The 17,709-nt window shown below is 38.4% G+C and overlaps 2 protein-coding genes across 6 annotated transcripts in view; one reads left to right on the top strand and one right to left on the bottom strand.

Annotated features, from left to right (window-relative positions):
- Positions 1 to 6,208: 6,208 nt before the first annotated feature.
- On the top strand, positions 6,209 to 10,910 carry klf5b (Kruppel-like factor 5b). 2 transcript variants are annotated; one of them, XM_042426531.1, is made up of 4 exons: positions 6,209 to 6,513; positions 7,378 to 8,308; positions 8,428 to 8,487; positions 8,811 to 10,910. In XM_042426531.1, the coding sequence occupies exons 1-4, from the start codon at positions 6,340 to 6,342 to the stop codon at positions 8,987 to 8,989; spliced, it is 1,344 nt and encodes a 447-aa protein (XP_042282465.1). In that variant the 5' UTR covers positions 6,209 to 6,339; the 3' UTR covers positions 8,990 to 10,910. The 2 variants fall into 2 exon arrangements, with proteins under 2 accessions (XP_042282465.1, XP_042282466.1); XM_042426532.1 differs by lacking the exon at positions 6,209 to 6,513 and adding an exon at positions 7,002 to 7,109.
- Positions 10,911 to 12,629: 1,719 nt separating this feature from the next.
- klf12b (Kruppel-like factor 12b) overlaps positions 12,630 to 17,709 on the bottom strand; it is a 47,845-nt gene continuing 42,765 nt past the window's right edge. For all 4 annotated transcript variants that reach the window (XM_042427017.1, XM_042427015.1, XM_042427016.1 and 1 more), the window contains one exon: positions 12,630 to 16,892. In XM_042427017.1, the coding sequence (XP_042282951.1) occupies positions 16,711 to 16,892 (182 nt within the window). In that variant the 3' untranslated portion in view covers positions 12,630 to 16,710. The remainder of the gene's footprint in view (positions 16,893 to 17,709) is intronic.

Here is a 17,709-nt window from a genome sequence, read left to right as displayed (position 1 = left end):
TTAAAGATATACAGTATATTTCTACATAGTTAGATTTTGACAACCCGACATGGTTAATTATTGGCATATATTTGATTAAGAATCAGCTATGAACAATTTCAATTAAGGATAACATTTATATAAAGTTGCAGTGAGTTGCAATTTTAGCTCCTGTTGTGGGTTACAAGGGAAATAAAACAAAATCTGCTGCTACCGGTTGATTGGGAACTACTGAAGAGTAAAGTTTCCCTCAGAACATTAAGGCTGCTTTGTTGTGAGGGTGCCAATGGAAGCTCATTAATTTCCCCAGGTTTTTAATGGGGAGTGTTGAACATGTGGCAAGAGTTGTCTTGGTGGGACCCTTATGAGTTGCACCTCTGCTGTTGAAGGGATGCCATGCTTTTTAATTGTAAAGGTGTCCCTTTAAGTAATCAAGCGCATTTCATTGTTTGGAAAATTGTACATATCAACCGATTTATGCACTGTGATTGATTTAGTTTTAAAATCTTAATTATGTCACTTTTAAAATGACATACTATGTCTGTCATTTCATTATGCTTTAAATTGACAGTTTCCTGTTGTATAACTGTGAAATAATGTTATAATTAATTATTTTCCTGCTTACATTCCCCTATGCTTATGATCTCTGCAAAGCAATTTATTGTAATGAACATTAACTAGTGTAGTTTTGGTAAAGGTGCTCTTATGTCCCAAAGTAAAGTAAATATAAAAGCTAAAAGGCATTTAGAGTGAACATGAACTCACATTACCTCTGAAATCTGAAGAAGAAAATACATTTTGTGAATAAAGAAAGACTTTGTTAATGATTAAAGGAGGCATCAGAGCCATGAGTGAGGAGGAGGAGGAGGGACTGCAGTCAGTGAGGTCAGGAAAAAATGAAGAATAGCTTCAAAAAGAGTGTTGGGATGAAGGCAGAGCAGTTAACTTTTCTGTTTCTAAAGCAAATGGATATCTTAGTTGCTTGTACTTCTTAATGGTACTTTCAAGTGTAAAACCACAGATCATCTTAAGTTGATTCACTAGGTGGCAGTGTCACTTTTTAAACACATTAACGCTTGAGTTGCACTGTGTTATATGTGGTTAACTGTATGTGACTGAGCACTGGATTACTATAGTTTATTTGTGTGAAGACAAAGGTTATACTGTACTGGAGTCATTCATTTTCATTTCATTTTCACTTTGAGAAAGCTCTCTGGTTAAAAAAAGAAAGGTGCAAATAGTGAAAGTGAACAATCTGCTTTCATCAGTGTTGCAGCAGAGCCAGGATTTCTTATACAGCACAAAATACAAACAGGTTATGCTACTCAGTCTCTCTCTCATCAGCTAGTGAGATCTAGCAACTTTTAGCATAATGAATTTAGCAGGAATGCCTTCTCTACACAGTCCATCAGGCCTGCCATCTAGGAGATTAAATTATGTCTGTAAGCATTAAAGCTTTGATGCTGTATTTGGGCGGCCTGCATGCATCCATTTGCAAAATTCTATATAACAAAATTAAAAACATGGACACCTATGGAAAATGGCTTGGCACTAGCACTTAAACCCAACCACTCCAAACAGTCTGCTGACTAATGCATTTCTAATCATTTCTGTGATCAATGTTAGCTACTGTGCAATAAGATTAATCAGCCATATGCAAAGCAAGGATCACCTTGAACAAGGCAAGAAGAAAGAAAAAAGGGAGATAAAAGGACTGAAAGAAAGTGTCTTCACTGTTATGTATGATAAGCGCACTGTAAAGAAATAAAGCGCACCTGCATTATTCACATTTTTCATGCCGCTGGTTTTGTGTGTGTGTTTCAACCGTTGTGCTCGCCTCAGCTGTGCTTTGGCATCTGTGCGTGGCCATCTCACTGCTGAATAGCTGCCTGATTATTCCAAATCTAAGGGAATATTCAAACAAGGCCAATAATGCATTCTTCCATATGATTCTCCAGAGCTAGGACAGCTGTTCAGCAGCTTTCAATGCCATGTTCAGAAAGGGACAGATTTCTCTGCTCAATTAATAGGCCCCATTAAAATACGGGAGAAGTTAGACAAACGAAGCAGAGATTCAGTTCCTTGAATGAAGGCTACAAAATAACTATCTCATATACGTAGCTGATAAATAACTACACTAAATACTTCCTGAGTGATTGGGAAATTAATATTTAACTTCATAATCAATAGCCACACAATGTCTCAGTGGTTGTGTAGGCAAACTGTGCTGATGTATTGAAATGTGCTTCTGAAAGCACACAAAGCCTGCACTATATGAGGAGTGTCATTTACATTTCTAGACAATAACTGTCAGTAACTTTGTCATGAATGCAGTTGTCCAAATCAAACAGATTACAAGCGGGTCAATTTCACAAACCTGTACAACAAAATGATAAAACTTTAATGACAAGAATTTGTCAGCTGTATCAGACAGGAGGAATTACTGGAGGTCAGTGTCTCTTTGTTCGATTCAATTTGGCCACACAGTGATTTGAGAATGTCGAGTGGTGCTGCTATGCCGGTGCCTTGTAAAGTTTCAACTGGCAGATGAATTCTTTCAGTCTGGCTTTCCCCCCCGTCTCCCTCTCTCTCTCTAGAACAACGAGGAGGTTGTCTGTCCAAGGGCACACCTGTAAGGTGCAGACCCTCGACAGGCTTACCTCAGTGGCCTCTCCTGCTGTACTCAAAAGGCAATTATTCCTCCCAGAAGATAGAGCACTGTCAACTTCAAACAGAGGACATTCTTTAGGCAGATTAGACTAAAATTATGTTTTATTATTTGGGCCCTGAAGAATGAATTGGACTCTATTTGGTCGTCTTTGTGGTGAAATCCAAGACAGTTTAAATGGCAGAGGTATGTTTGGAGTCAGGGTAATACTCTGGTGTCTTTATGAAAGGGCAACAGAGAGGATCAGATTAGAAGCTGAACAGCGAGAGTCTTTCAGAGCGGCTGTGCTATCATCTCTTGTCTTCTTGTCCGTGCCTGTAGAGAGGTTAAATTAAATGGCTGTAATAAATGTTTTGGTCTTGCTGATGTGGTATGGCTGGCTATCAAACGAAAACACTGTGGAGAAACGGCATGGTGGAAGATCAGAGAGAGGAACAAATGGAGGGTGGGAGAACTATGTCAGCACATTACCAACATTAGAAACGGACTTGTTTTCACTTAAACCTCAATTATAATGGTGGCTCCAGAAACAATTATATTGATGAATGCTTTCTAAGTTACTGTAATTAAATTATTCCATTTAATTAACGAATTATATTGAATTTCTCCCCAGAGGACGGCATTAGCCTCATCTGCTGTTTTACAAACAGGAGTACTCTAATGTTGTGTGCTATGGAAATGATTACTAATGCCTAATGAAATGGTGTCAGATCAGATAAATGCTGAACAGAGTCAACAAGCCAAGCTTGTAACACAGCCAAACTTGAGACGAAATAATAAAGCCAAAGAAGAAATTATTGATTGTATGTTTTCAAGGGCAGGCTTTGTAAAGCTGACATCAAATACATTATAATTCAGAGTGCCTACTCTAGGTTATAAAGAGAATATATAAAGTTAAAAAAAAAATGTATTAAGCAGGCTTTTCAAAAAAATTATACTTGTATCAAAAAATACATCAAGATTATTTTAATAAAAAATAATTTGTGATTTAAAATTAATTTGTGTGTTAACAAAATCATATTCAGACATTCTTTTATCCAAAACTCATAATATGATTTAAAAAAGAGTGTATAAATTGCATAAAATAGCATCCAGTTGCTGTTTCCACTCACCAGCTATAGAAGGTAATTATACATAATATAAGACTGGAATGCATTGACTGACTTTGATGGTTCAGCAGTACAAAGCTACAGTTCTTAAATGCACAAATGAAGTTCAACTGCAGCTGACCATTGCCCTCTGGTGGGAGTGCCAAGCACCTGCTTGAAGAAATACTAAATATAGAGCAAACTGTAATTAAGATTTGTTTGTATTTCTTGTGTTACAGTTACAGATATCCAAAGCATTTAAAATTATTCACACACAAACAAAGATGAGATAGCTGAACACAAATGCACACTATTAGTCATATCAATTTCATACACAAAACACCAAATAATTTAATCTGCTAATTGAAAGTTACTTTACCCTAAAAATCACACAGTGCTTACAGTAGCAATGTGCTGCATGTGTTTATTGTCCTATCCCCTCTCGGCTTGGCCATATTAGTCCATGTGAGAGGAGAGAGGAGTTGTGATGCTGTAAGCACATACCGTGCATTCTCTCTCCTCCGCTGTGCAGTTGTTGGGCATATTGTGAGGTTTTAATACGGGGGATATGGAGGAGGGCTCGGCTCACATTCGCTGTACAGGAAGAGCCACAGCCAAGAATGACAGTTGCTCCTCTTGGAGCTGAGACATCCATGGATTTAAATTGCAGTTTGAAAGGTCAGCACATGACAGGCAATCAGTCAGCTCCTAATTGGATGATCAGCAGCCATTTAAATATATTCCAGATTTTTTTTTTATTTTTATTTTTTACTGCATCCATAAAATTGGATGTATGAAAGTTTTCTTGGTGAACACTTATTCTGATAGTAATTTGAGGAATCCAAATTTTCTGGCATCATTAATAATAATATAATCACAAAATCTAAATTAAAAAGTAGAAGAAAAATATCTAGTAACAATAATAATTATATTTACTAAATTATAAAGCAAAAAAAGTTACAGATTGGTTTCCAGTTAAACAAGGATAAAACAGTGAGGTTAAAATAGGACATGATATTTTAAACAAATACAACATCTAGTAATTTAGGATCAAATTTAGTTTTGAGGAAGGATTTATAAAGATTTTCCACGAGAACCTCAGTCAGGGGAGTTTCACAGCTGAGAGACCTGGACAAAAAAAGGCCCCAGTCACACTCATAAACCCTGACAACGAGTGCAGAGTGGATGTGATATTTTTGTGTAAGAACGGTCACATTTTATACACTGTATCCCCAGTTTTCTTTATAGTTTTTAAGTTTCACATATGACTCTATCTAAGCTCAGAGATACTAAGCGCTTAAATCGTGTCCAGTCAAGCCTAAAGTAGGTGCGGTTACAATATTTGAATAATAGGGCAATAATTACCACATCCATGCCATGCTTCCAGTTCCAGCCTGTTGCACTGGCACTATACTGTTGACATGGGGTAATACTTCATACACCTGTGTGGGAAAGAAACAAAACCCTGACAAGTCAATTCTGTTTTGTTAAGCTGAGCTATAATGCTGCTGTCAGTGTGATCTCAAGAGGGCTGGAGATTGGATTACCCATTCTTTTTCATTGCTGAGCCAAATATCTAGAGTATACCCAAGGATCTAAAGAACAAATAAAGGCAGATAAAAACATCATATGTCAAAGTTCCTACAAGGTCACAACAAAAATGTGAGCAGGGAGTGAAAACAAATCCAGGTTTGGTTAAAGATGAATTTACTGTAGGACAAACCAAAGACAACTGCAGAGAAGTTGAGTACAGATCATCATTGCTGAATGACAGTATGACACACAATGTGTTTAAATGAAATGCTGAGCTATTTTGATGGAAACATCCACTGCCAGTATATGTGTGCAGGCTTCACTGCTGGCTCAGGAATGTTGGCATCAAGTATGCAGTCCTGACAGACAGCTGCACTGCAGTGGCGTTTTTAACATGCCAGACCAGGACCAGAGCGTGCTAGAGGCTCTAAAAAAAATCAGAAACTGCATCATTAATGAAAGAGAAATTGTACTAACTTGATTCACTGTGGTGCAAAGTGAGAAACAGAGAAATAATCAATTCAATACATTTTTCCAAAGAGGTCCTTTGGTCAAAATTTGCCTTAAAACCAATATGTATTTATTTTTCTTTTAGGTTTAGACATGACCAGTTTAAACAGATCACAAGTCATGTGAAAGTTTAAGAAGGCGCACAGCATGTTCAACATGACCCTGCAATAGTGCACTGATTACACCAGTGACTCACTTTTTTTTCTGTGAGTCTGTGAATAAACTATAAACTGCTCTTTTACGGACACAAACACCTTCATCTTCCTCAATTGCTCTTTTATCCCCTCTACCTTCAGCCATTTCTCCTCATCACACAACCACAGTATTCATTACACTAGGTGTATCCCGATCGCCTGCTTGTCCTGTTTATTTTGTACATGTTCAGCCCCGCCCTGCAGACGCGCTGATATCACGCAGTTGCGTAATTTGACAAGCCAGCGCAAAATTGAGAGAATGAACGTTTGACAGCTGCCGCTTTGCTCGTACAGATTGTTTCGAAACAAAACAATACCTATGCTTCATTTATTTTTTTTAAGAGATTAGGACCGTAGCTCCGCTTTTATGGCCGCTGCCGTGAGGAATAATGTTTGGGTTGCCCCGGGGCAGGACGCGCAGTTTCTCCATAAAACCGCACCACTGACAGCCGACGGTCTGAGAGGTGTAGATCATGGACAAGTGCTCTGTAACACGAGGGATGCCATCCCGGAAACTTCCTCTTTTCATGACAACAATCTGGTAGGAGATTACATTTTTTTCCTTTCGCGTCTGTCAGAGCATCACAGTGTTTACTGATGCCCTTATGGTGTAGGAAGATGTTGCTGATCAAAGCAAAACAGGCTGTTTTCATTAAAGATGTAGGCCTAATATCGAAGGAAGGCTTATGATGTTCATTTGTTATAATATTCACGGCTACTGAGCCAACTCGTGACTGAAATTGTGAGCTTTGAATGTCTGTGTTGATGCTGACATTCACTGACCGAGCTTAATCGCACGCCGGGCATGGCTGCGATGTGAAACGTTGCACCCGTCCCCGAAACTTGCGCGGAGGATGCATAGCGCTGCAGAGCAACTGGATGTTCTAATTTCAGCCGTGTATTTCCAAACAGCTTAGGCTGGAGCTTTTTCAGAAGGGCGTCTGCTGCTTGTAAAGGGGGGGGAGGGAGGTGGTGGTGGTGGAGGGAGTTGGTTAGTGGTGTCTTTGATGTGGCAGTGTGTGTGTGTGCGTGTGTGTGTACACAAGCGCAGGCCCCAAATGCATCCCCAAATTGATTCACACCAGTTAGTTTTGTTATTTTGTCAGTCGTACGACGCTTCAGCATCAGTGGAGGCTGGTATGTAGGTTTGTTCACGCTTTTGCATTTGTCAGCTGGTCTTTTTTAGGGGGCTGGAATTAATATTCTTTACAAAGAGAGTCAGTGAGGCATTAAAGTCAGTGCTGATTTTACTGCTTTTGCAGTATCAAGTTTTAAAGGAGGCTCTGTGAGCTAAAATCAATTAGTGGACACCTGTGTTTTTCTAATACCACTGCATTTGGATGATCCGACAAAACTTTATATACCAACATGAAGTTTGATAATTTCCTTCTCTTTTGCATTTCAGGGTAAACCAGAGATGGACAACTACTTGTCTCAGCATCCGCAGGAGACGTTAAATTCCAAAATGTTGTGCAGGGACAGCGCTCTGATGCTAGAGCCGCCTTTCACCGAAGACTTTGCCTCCCCTTACAGCGTCAACATGAGTCTGCTCCTTCCTGATGTCACATACCTGCACCCTGGCCTCTGTAGGACTATGAGACAGATCAAAACAGAGCCCTCCCACTCTCTGATGCACCCCACCTGTCAGGGCAACGCGGTGCCGCCGACGCTAACAGAGTACCCAGGGGTTTATAGTACAGCAGATACAGCTAGCGGCAACTTTTTCGTCAAACAGGAAGTGCCAGATTTCCAGGATGTTCCCCTGTTTCAGCTTTTGAACTCTGATTTGGAGCAGATCGTTCACGGGTCACAGCTGAACTCCATCCCCATGGCACCGCTAAATCTTCCTATTGGGAATGTCCATGTAGGCCCAGTGCAGAATAACGCTAAACCTGCAAGCGGTCTACAGAACGAGTGTTTTCCATTCAATCGACACTTAGGCCATCAGCAAAGACCGACCTACTTGCCACCTTCTCCGCCAAGCTCTGAGCCCCCAAGTCCAGAAAGGGGGAAGGAGCTCCTTCACAATCTCTCGCCGCCTCCCTCCTACGAAGCCAGCATTGCATCTAAGTTAACTTTTCAGACCCATAATCCCATTGATCCAGGACAGACCTCTAGTGTCGCTCCGATCCAAAGCCCAGACCGGAATTCCAGTGTGGGATTAGTCCAGAGCCCGGGTCCTGGACCAGCCCAGCTTTCAAGCCTGACACCAGTTCAGATGTCGCCAGGTGTTGGCCCACTGTCCCCAGTGTTGGCCCAGTCGGCTCCACTGAAGTACAACCGAAGGAATAATCCTGATCTGGAGAGAAGACGGATTCACCACTGTGATGTCCCAGGTGAGTCTTTTCACCAGTTTGCACAACAATAAAGTTGTCTGCAACACCATAAAGCTGTTTCTGTTTCAACACTTCCTGTATCATTCACATTATATTGATCTTAATGTCTTTTCTTTTAGGGTGCAAGAAAGTGTACACCAAGTCTTCTCATCTAAAAGCCCACCTACGCACCCACACAGGTAAAATGTTTTGAGTTGCACTTTCTTATTTTGGGGTGAAAGTGTGATGTTGCCAGGCAGAAGAATGTACTTGGCATGCAGATGCAGTCTGTCTGCTGACAGACCTGGCCCACATCTCACTGCTGTCAAACCACATAAACCCTGCAGCTCTCATAAAGGGGGGTAGGACACACTGTGATTTATGGCTCACAGTTGAGACTTGTCTCAGCTTTTTCATCATCAAAACTCATTCATTAGTCAGTTTTTAGAAAATATACTGTACTTTTAAATAATGTGTTTTTGTCACTTTGCTTTTTTTTTCTTTTCTTTTTTTCTTGCTGAAGGAGAGAAACCGTATCAGTGCTCCTGGGAGGGATGTGAGTGGCGATTCGCTCGTTCTGATGAGCTGACTCGCCATTTCAGGAAACACACCGGGGCAAAGCCTTTCCAGTGCGGAGTGTGTAACCGCTGCTTCTCCCGCTCAGATCACCTGGCACTTCACATGAAGAGACACCAGAGCTAGAAACACACCCTCCTGCAAGTCAAGTCAATCTTTTTTTTATTTTTGTGAATAAAAATGAAATGGTACTTACATATCAGCAAACAAACATATGAAAAACTGTGGATTATTCCACTTTCTCCCCAGTGGAGATATTCTTAGCAGTGCTGGCCCACAAGTACTTGTTTCTTTTATTGTAAAAAGATTAAATATTGCTGTTGCCTTATTTTATTTCCACTGTATGCCCCAATACTGGGGGACATTTGCAAAAGTGTCAGTCAAAAAAAAATCATTAGCCAAATGTAATCATGAAATAATAATCTTTTTAAATCTGTATTTTTATTAGATTTTTGTTTTTCTGCTAAGTACATGAACAACTTTACAGGAAATATCCATATTTTCTTTTCAAGGTTGTCTTTGTACAGATCATATCAATACTGTGTCGTATGGGCATTCATTTAATTCACTTAAATAGCAAACTGACAAACAGTCAGAGCAGCAGTAGATCAAGTGTTGTCATGAACTGGAAGGTCAAAGGATATGTTGTTTTGGCCAGCAGGATCGATATTGTGTGTGTGTGTGTAATATAAAAAGAAACAAAGCAGTTAGTCAAAAGTTGTACAAGTTGTGGATGTCCCAAAAGACAAAGTAGGAGATTGTGAAGAAGGTCAATGCGGTGCTTACAGTATGACTTTAACACTGCCAGGGTTATTGGTTACTTTCCCACCGAGGAGAACTTTAATCAAAGCAAAACAAAATCTAAGTTTACTCATGATACTGACAGAAAAGGAAAAGAATTGGTATAAGATATTAATTATATTAACATTATGAATGTTCTATATCTTAACTTTTACAGATTAACAAAGATATGGTCATTACGGAAAGTGTTACATGTCCTCTGGCAGGTGCAGTGATAAATACAAACGGTGCAGAAGCAACTGCTTTGTTGTTCTCTAAAACAGTTTCAGGACTTCTATGAATACTGCGTGATTTTATTCAATTATTGAAAAGGTTTAACTCATTTTTTTTTGGGCTTGTTTTGTCCCATGTGAACTTCAGCCACACAGCAATACGTCATTTTATAGTAGATGGTATAGAAGAGAACTGTTTATATAACTGCTCAAACTTAATTTACAACAATTTTGAGTACACAGCATTTCAACCGTAGGTCAGAGTTATTTTCTCTCTCCTGGAAGTAATGATAGACGAGTCGAGACTTGTTCATCTTGACATTGTTTTGGTTGCATATCATGTTGGATATTTTGTTCCGCTCATAACTGGATAACAGCATCATATCACTGATTATTTGTCTTCATAAGTGGTGTCTGTGAGTTTGGATTTTTTTTTAGAATCGGACTGAGCACCTGCCAGTCAGAACATCTGCGTACGGTTTCTTTGACTACAATCCATGTACTCAAACTCCTTTTGAAAGTGCCTTTAAATTTTTTTTTTTTTTTTTTTTTTTTTTTTTTGATGAATGGAAATCAAAGCTGTCCCCTTGGGACAATGTTCTTTTATCATGTACTCTGCTAAAATGATTCTGAGTTTTGGCTGCCCCTCCTTATTTCCACAATACAGCAATTTCTATTTATGACCAAATTTCTTAATAATTTGAGACTAGTTGAGCAAAATTGATTTTTGGAGTTTCTATATGTTTTTTCAAATATGTATATTTTGTATCAGCTGTTTAAGGAGACTTTATTTTTATTGTTTGGCAGAGCCTAAGAAAGATCAAACTATAGACTATTGTTACAGTCGACACTGTCATCACTTCCTTCAGCCAAGGTAGCAGCTCAATGGAGTGTGTGCCAGTGAATTATTGCAATAAACACAAATGTTTTGACATGGTTGACACATGGAAAATGTTATAATACTTTGTGTCATAGCTTCATAACATGAGGATGTAGCCTCACAGTGCAAATAAAGGTTTTGTGTTGAATATTTATTTTTGAATGTCTGATTTTTTAAAATATTGTTTTGTCACAAGAAGTAAATACAGAACTTCTGCAGTTTTTTTTCCTCCACATTAGCTGATTGTGTTTCCATATTGAACACCCCCACTTAAAAAATACATTCAGCTTTAGCTTTATATTTTATAATATATAAAATATATAAAAAGGTCAGTGTAGGTGGTATGGTTGTGAATTAGGATTACCAATAATAATGTGGAAAATAGATTTTGCGGTGGTGGTAATTTTGACTGTTTTTTTGTATAGAAATAGCTTGGATGTATGGATTATGCAAAGATGTAGAATTCAAAAAGTCTTCAGATGTCAGAGCCCATCAAGTTGCAGCAGTAATGACAGAGAGTTGAAATTACACTCAAAGATATTATGTATTATATTATAAGTAGATTTCTTCAGAAGAAAATAGATGCCAGTTAAGGAAGAGGACTGTTTGCTTGATAAACAAGCATTTAAGAGGAGAAAACAAGAACAGAACAGATATTTACATGGAATGTTTGTGAAAGCTGACAGATGAACATTTTACAATGTTAGATTAAATACGGATAAAGAGTTTATTCCTCCCTCCCATCTCTCGTCGTTACATCATCTTTGCAGATCAAGTTCTTTTAGGTTCTTTGGTTCTTGGAACTGCAACACATCATTTGACTGCAGCACCCTCAATGCAGCTGTTCTTATTGACAATTGTATGTCATCAAAATAAATCAAGATTTCTTTTTCTAGCAGAGGTGCTGACAAAAGGTGCCAAGAGAAGCTGTACAAAGCGGAGATGTCTGAGCTTGTCCTAAGCGCAAGGGAACTTCCCTGTGGGGAATGTTATAATATCACTCTTATTTGCTTTTAGCTCCTTTTCACTGCACTTTGCTTTTACAGTATATCCCACACAGCATAGGCTCCTGTGAGTGATAAATCACGCATGTGATATACTGCACAACAAAATGCTTAGTGGAGTGGGAATTGAAACCTTGTTATTGTAATCATCTGAATCCTTTTCTGGCTGACAGAAACATTCATCCAGATCCAGTTATAATAGGGTAGTGTACAGGATGTACTGGGTGGTTTTTTTTGTTTTTTTTATAAGTGCAACTTGTTCTCAGAAGCTGTAGTCACTACAAGCTATGTTAAAACATACCAGGTCTTAAAATACCACTCTCTGTTGGTACTAGATAATAGCAACAAAGCAACATGATATTACGTAAAGGTACACGATGCTTTACTTGAATGTTTAAATATGTGTGGCTGAGGATTTTCAGGTACGAGGGATTTTTGTGCATTTATTGTTTATTGAAACAAGCAAGTAGATCTGTGGTTGTCCAAGATTTTTTTCCCCTTCCTGTAGTGATCAGATGTACTCTGTGTACATGCTACTGTACTGCATTTAAAATATTTTTGGTAGCCAACTGGTTACTGCACATGCCGCATGACCGCAATGTCCCTGGTTTGATTCCAGTTAGGGACCCTTGTTGCATGTCGTACCCATGTCTCTCTCTCCCTTTGTTTCCTGTCTGCCTCCTCACTACCCACTTTCTCATGAAGGCATAAATGCCAAAAAATAATCTTAAAAAAAAATATTCCCTAATGCCAAGATTAGGTCTCTGAATGCCAGTGAATGTGAGTACAGTGCTCAGATGTCTAAGTGACATCGAAACCACATACCATCCATCTCAGTCATAGATAGCAACCAGCTCCGTACCAGCGTGTTACATACAAAATGCAATTTTATTAACCTTCATGCCTCCATTCATATTAATATACATGTATATGTTTGAACTTATTTTAATTTCACAGCTCCATCCATATGAAAAATACAGAGAAAAAGGCAAAACACTGACTGGATACTTAAACAACTCTTGGAGAAAAGAAAAGCGTAACAGAAAAAAAGGACACCTGTTCTTGAAGTTTTGAAAAATATCAGGATTAAAAATTTTTCTTTTACAGATGTGGAATTCCATGAGCAGAATCTCCCTTTTGAAGCGATGCTGAGCAATATCACATTTTTTTTAAACGGTAAGAATGAAAAGATTTTTAATATATTTACACTACACTCACTTTACATAAATACAGGAACAACGATTACTGTACGTAATATCAGCAAACTTGAAACATAGGCATTGGCTTCACTACTCAAAAATTTTCAAAACCAGGAAATCAAAAGCAGATGTTACACAGAAAGCAAAACAGCTATTGAACTGATAGAGAAGTGTAAGATCAGTATTCATTAACAAAGGCATCACTCTACAGCCACAGGATTTTCCTGTGAGTAAGTCTCCTCATTATCTTCCACGGAATCACTATGTTGAATTAATGTGATGAAACATCCAAAGGCCTTTGTAACTCAGTTTTGTTCCCCTTAGAGGAAGTGACTTATTGCAAGCAAAGTAATAATGCGTGCTATAAACAGCCTGTGAACGTGTTACGGGAGGATGCTGCATTTGACAAAATGGCATAAGGCTCAGTGCGAAAAGAAAAGTTCAACATTAGAGGTCCGACTTGCATATTGTTGTCTGTGCTTTTTCCAGAATTCATGGTTCCTCATTTGAAATTTATTAATTTGAGCACACATGTTGAAATCGAAAACTCTGCACAGAGCAGTTGATGTTACAAGTTTGTGATATGAGGCACTATTTATTATTATTGCATAACTTTGACCCTGGTTACCGTTACAAAATTATGCTTTAAAATGCGTAAAGAGATGCTGAAGGGAAATACAATACACCCTGTCTTGTCGAGACACCATCAAAATTCAAGTCTAATTGAATCTTTTCAAAAACTGTTGGATTAAGGCATGCAAAGTCATATACTGAATACGAGAGTACACGTGTTGTTGATATGTGCTTGATCAATATAATTTCTTGTCTGGGTATAGCAAAATAGCAACGCAGGGAATCGAGTACCTTGATACGCTTAATGTATATAAATAATTTGTTGATTATAGCAAACACTGGTTCAGCCTTGGGAATAAAAATGATTTGATCATGAACTTAGTTAACCACAAACCAAGAAAAAAAAACTGTTATATAACATCACATACTATGATCATTTACATGATGAATACCATTAGCCCCATTTCACTGTATATCAAATTAGATAAATTACAGTCTCTGAAAAAGACTTTACATGTATAAATGTATTTCCTGCATCTACTAATCAAAAGCCCTATTTTTCCAATGTATATACAGGCTGTAGATCTTTGTAATAAGTTTGTCTTAAATCTTCACTATCACATATATTACAACATTTCAAAAGATCCTTTTTACAGAAAAAAAAAGAGTTATATGCAATGACGAAGTGCCCCTCAATCATAAAATGTTATATACATTATATGGATGATAAAATATGATGATGATTATTCGTTTATAAATTGACATCTGAAATAAAAATAATTTGAAAATCATACTAATAAACAAACAAGGTGCTGATATGCTTTTGCCAAAATGATAATACAACTGGGCATAATCACATGTGCACAAACAATATACATAAATAATGATAACATATGTTACCATTTTCCATTACATCGAAGGGGTGTCACATAGATTGGGCGCATGTGTGGAAATGACTTCCTGGATTTGGTTACTGAAAGTGAGGATGTTGTATGTGAGAGTGTGTGTGTGTGTGTGTGTGTGTGTGTGTGTGTGTGTTTTCAAGGTGCTATTATCAAAAAGGTTATATTTCCTTTTACTGGCTTCGATCCAATAAATGCATTTAGCAGCACTATCAAATAATATGGGTTGGCTTTGATACTCTGAGTTTATGTCTGCAGCTCTTATACGGTATGAAGAGCGCAGGAAATACTTGCAAAAATGTCTAATATGACTATAAAAAATAAAGATAATTAATTGAATTACTTTCATTAATGTTTTGTGATGCTCTTTATGAGATAAGATATTTCTGTCTGCCAATAACTGCATCTTCTAAAATGTAGACTCACTGTAATGTGTATGTACGTGTAAGTGTTTATTTATGTACAGTGTTTGTATGCATGTGTGTCATTCCTCCGTTTTTCAGCATTTTTTTTATATAACCAAATCTCAGGTAACAATCTTAACATATATCTGGTCTGAGGTGAGAACATCTCAAGTGACTGTCTGTATTTGGGACAAAATAAAATAAAATGATTTGGAGTAACTCGTTAACTGCGGCTGGGCTGCTTGCAGGTGCGAAACAGGAGACATAAATCAAATTAGAGCCTTGTGCTGGAGCTACAAACCAGTCAGTAACAGAGGGAGTCATGTGTACAGACTGAGGAGGCGGCCCAGCTGGACGCTTCTCCTTGGATATTGACATCAACAAACAGAACAAAGAGAAGGTCCGGCATTTCCTTCTCATCACTTTGTTCAGAATGTATTGCTCTTCTGTATATTGTACATCAGATACCACACTATCCCTGTAACACTGCAGCCGGTGTCAAGGTCAGCTTATGATCAAGTGCTGCCGTGCAAAACCACAACACAAATTCTTTTCACTGTCAAAACCAGCTGAGAAAACAGATCTGAATAATAAAACTGATCGATCGGGACAGAATGAAAGAGTCTGTAAGGTGCCTCTGTTTTTTTTTTTTTGTTTTTTTTTTGTTTTTTTTCACATACTGGAAATCTCCTCTGATTATTTCAAAGTTCACTGTACATGAGGGGTTGTATTTTTCTGAGTCAAACATAAGCAAAGCAGGCATTTAAAAAAAAAAAGCAAGATTCAACAAACAAAACGTTGAAAGTATATTTATCCTTTAAGATTGCACTTTACTGATTGCTAATCACAGCACAAAATCCACCAAAGATTTTTTTTTTAAAGAAAATGCTTTCAAGAGGCTCAACATAAAGAGTAGCACTGATGAGATTTGGGGTAATCCGGCCCTGTGGGTGGGTCGGAAATGGTGTGTCTCTTTGCTGGTGTGATGATATGCATGTTTTCATTGTTTGAAATAAAGCAATGAATACAGAAACAGAGGATGTGTTGATGAGGTTGATCCATTCAGGTTGTGGCTATTTGATTCAATGTCGTTTATGGTTTGCTGGCTATGGGATGAGTGAAAGTCCAGCCCTCTTTCAGCTTCTATATGGGATGCCTCGAACACGACAGCAGGCTCCAGCAGGCAAAAGGAACCATCTGTGATGAAATGGCGTCCTCTGTTGGTCACAAATCTGACTCACAGGGAGGCATGGCGCAACAATACTGCCTGTGGCTCCAACTCCTGTAGGCCCAAATCCTTTTTCCTGTGATCCAGTCCAGGCCTGACTTCTCTCTGCTTCTTTAGAGCTCACACAGGAAATCCATTCCGTACAATGGGGTCTTTCACATTATGAGTGCTGGAAAAGCAGCCATTTGAACAACAATGAAAAGAAAGATACCAAAAAAAGAGACAGTTGCGATTGCATTTTTTTTTGTCCGAATAAAGAGTGCGAGTTCATCTTAAAAATCTAAGTGAAACATTTACGAACAGTGCTGTATAAGACAGTTCCCTATTATACTCCAAACAATGACGATAAAAGATCCTGCCGTCTATTCCTTACAAGCCAAAGAGGATCCAGAAGAGACCCTGTTTTGTGCTCCACAAGCTCTGTGCACCTCTCCATCATCTCTTCTTACGACGGATGACAGTGTGTGTGTACGTGTGTGTGTGTGTGTGTTTGTGTGGGTATATGAGCGTGTGTGCGTCCAGGCCAGCTGAATAACATTCATAGGGAGATCCTGCTCCCCCGGCTGCCTGTGTGTATATGTGTGTGTGTGTGTGTCTGTTTCCATTGATCTCTCTCTCTCTCTCTTTATTTCTATCTGTCTGATTCACACCAGCATGTGTCTCCGTCGGTGCAGGGCCAAGTGGTCAGATCTGGAGAAGCTGCGGTCACAGTCTGCACACTTGAAGGGCTTGACCCCCGTGTGTTTTCTGTAATGCCTCGTCAGCTCGTCAGAGCGGGCAAACTTCCACGTGCAGCCGTCCCAGGTGCATTTGTATGGCTTTTCCCCTAGAGACGAAAAAACACAGCACACACTCAATAGCTTGTAGATAATAATTTCATTACCATCACTGGCTACTTACAGTAACATATTCAGAGGAACTCGGCTAGTGGCCATACTCTGACCTTGATGCTTTTTAACTGATGATATGTCTCACAAAGACTTTCTATATAATGAATTATATGAATAACGCTAAGCCATTATGGCGTATTTAAATATCATATAAAAACAAAAATTCAGCTTTGTATGATTATAATATTTTACAAGGTCAAACATTACAACTGCTATCTGTTTTGCATGAAAGCCCATAATAAGTCCAATGAACAGCACCATTGCTTTCTGTTTCCATAATAGACTGAGAGTGCGGTCATAACATACCTTTATGATAGTTCACTGTCTAAGGTCTAACCAGTGTGTGTGCATGTTTATGTGTGCTTTTTTAAAATCTACACAATATGTATACATTACATGTTTGCTGGCCATTTTTGAATGCATGCTACACTAATTACATTTTTGGATACATTTTTCCTACCATTTCAGGCGTCTAGCTGTTCTAGTCATTCATTTCTGAGCAGTATAAAAACCAACTAGCAGACTCTTGAAACTTTGTTTGAATTGTATGATCTATCACAGTTGTTACATATCACTGAATGGTAATACAGTGAAGGTGCAGATTGATTTGAGAGTCTGAACTTTATACTGAGCCTTTTTAAAGGTAAACTAATATTCAGCTCTTAGTCTGACACTAAATGAGAGTCTTTTTTGTCTTTTATTCTCTTTTACAGCATTTATGTTCTATCTTTCTCCTGCTGTGTCTTTCCTGCT

This window comes from Thunnus maccoyii, chromosome 11, assembly GCF_910596095.1.
Source record: "Thunnus maccoyii chromosome 11, fThuMac1.1, whole genome shotgun sequence".
NCBI lineage: Eukaryota > Metazoa > Chordata > Actinopteri > Scombriformes > Scombridae > Thunnus > Thunnus maccoyii.
This window is presented reverse-complemented; position numbering and strand designations above follow the sequence as displayed.

What these genes read in the sequence shown, in the direction of transcription:
- klf5b (XM_042426531.1), top strand. Translation starts at nt 6,340, where the DNA reads ATGGCCGCTGCCGTGAGGAATAATGTTTGGGTTGCCCCGGGGCAGGAC. An exon ending in CTTTTCATGACAACAATCTG is followed by an intron (nt 6,514 to 7,377) that starts GTAGGAGATTAC and finishes TTTGCATTTCAG; the next exon opens with GGTAAACCAGAGATGGACAA. An exon ending in CCACCTACGCACCCACACAG is followed by an intron (nt 8,488 to 8,810) that starts GTAAAATGTTTT and finishes TTCTTGCTGAAG; the next exon opens with GAGAGAAACCGTATCAGTGC.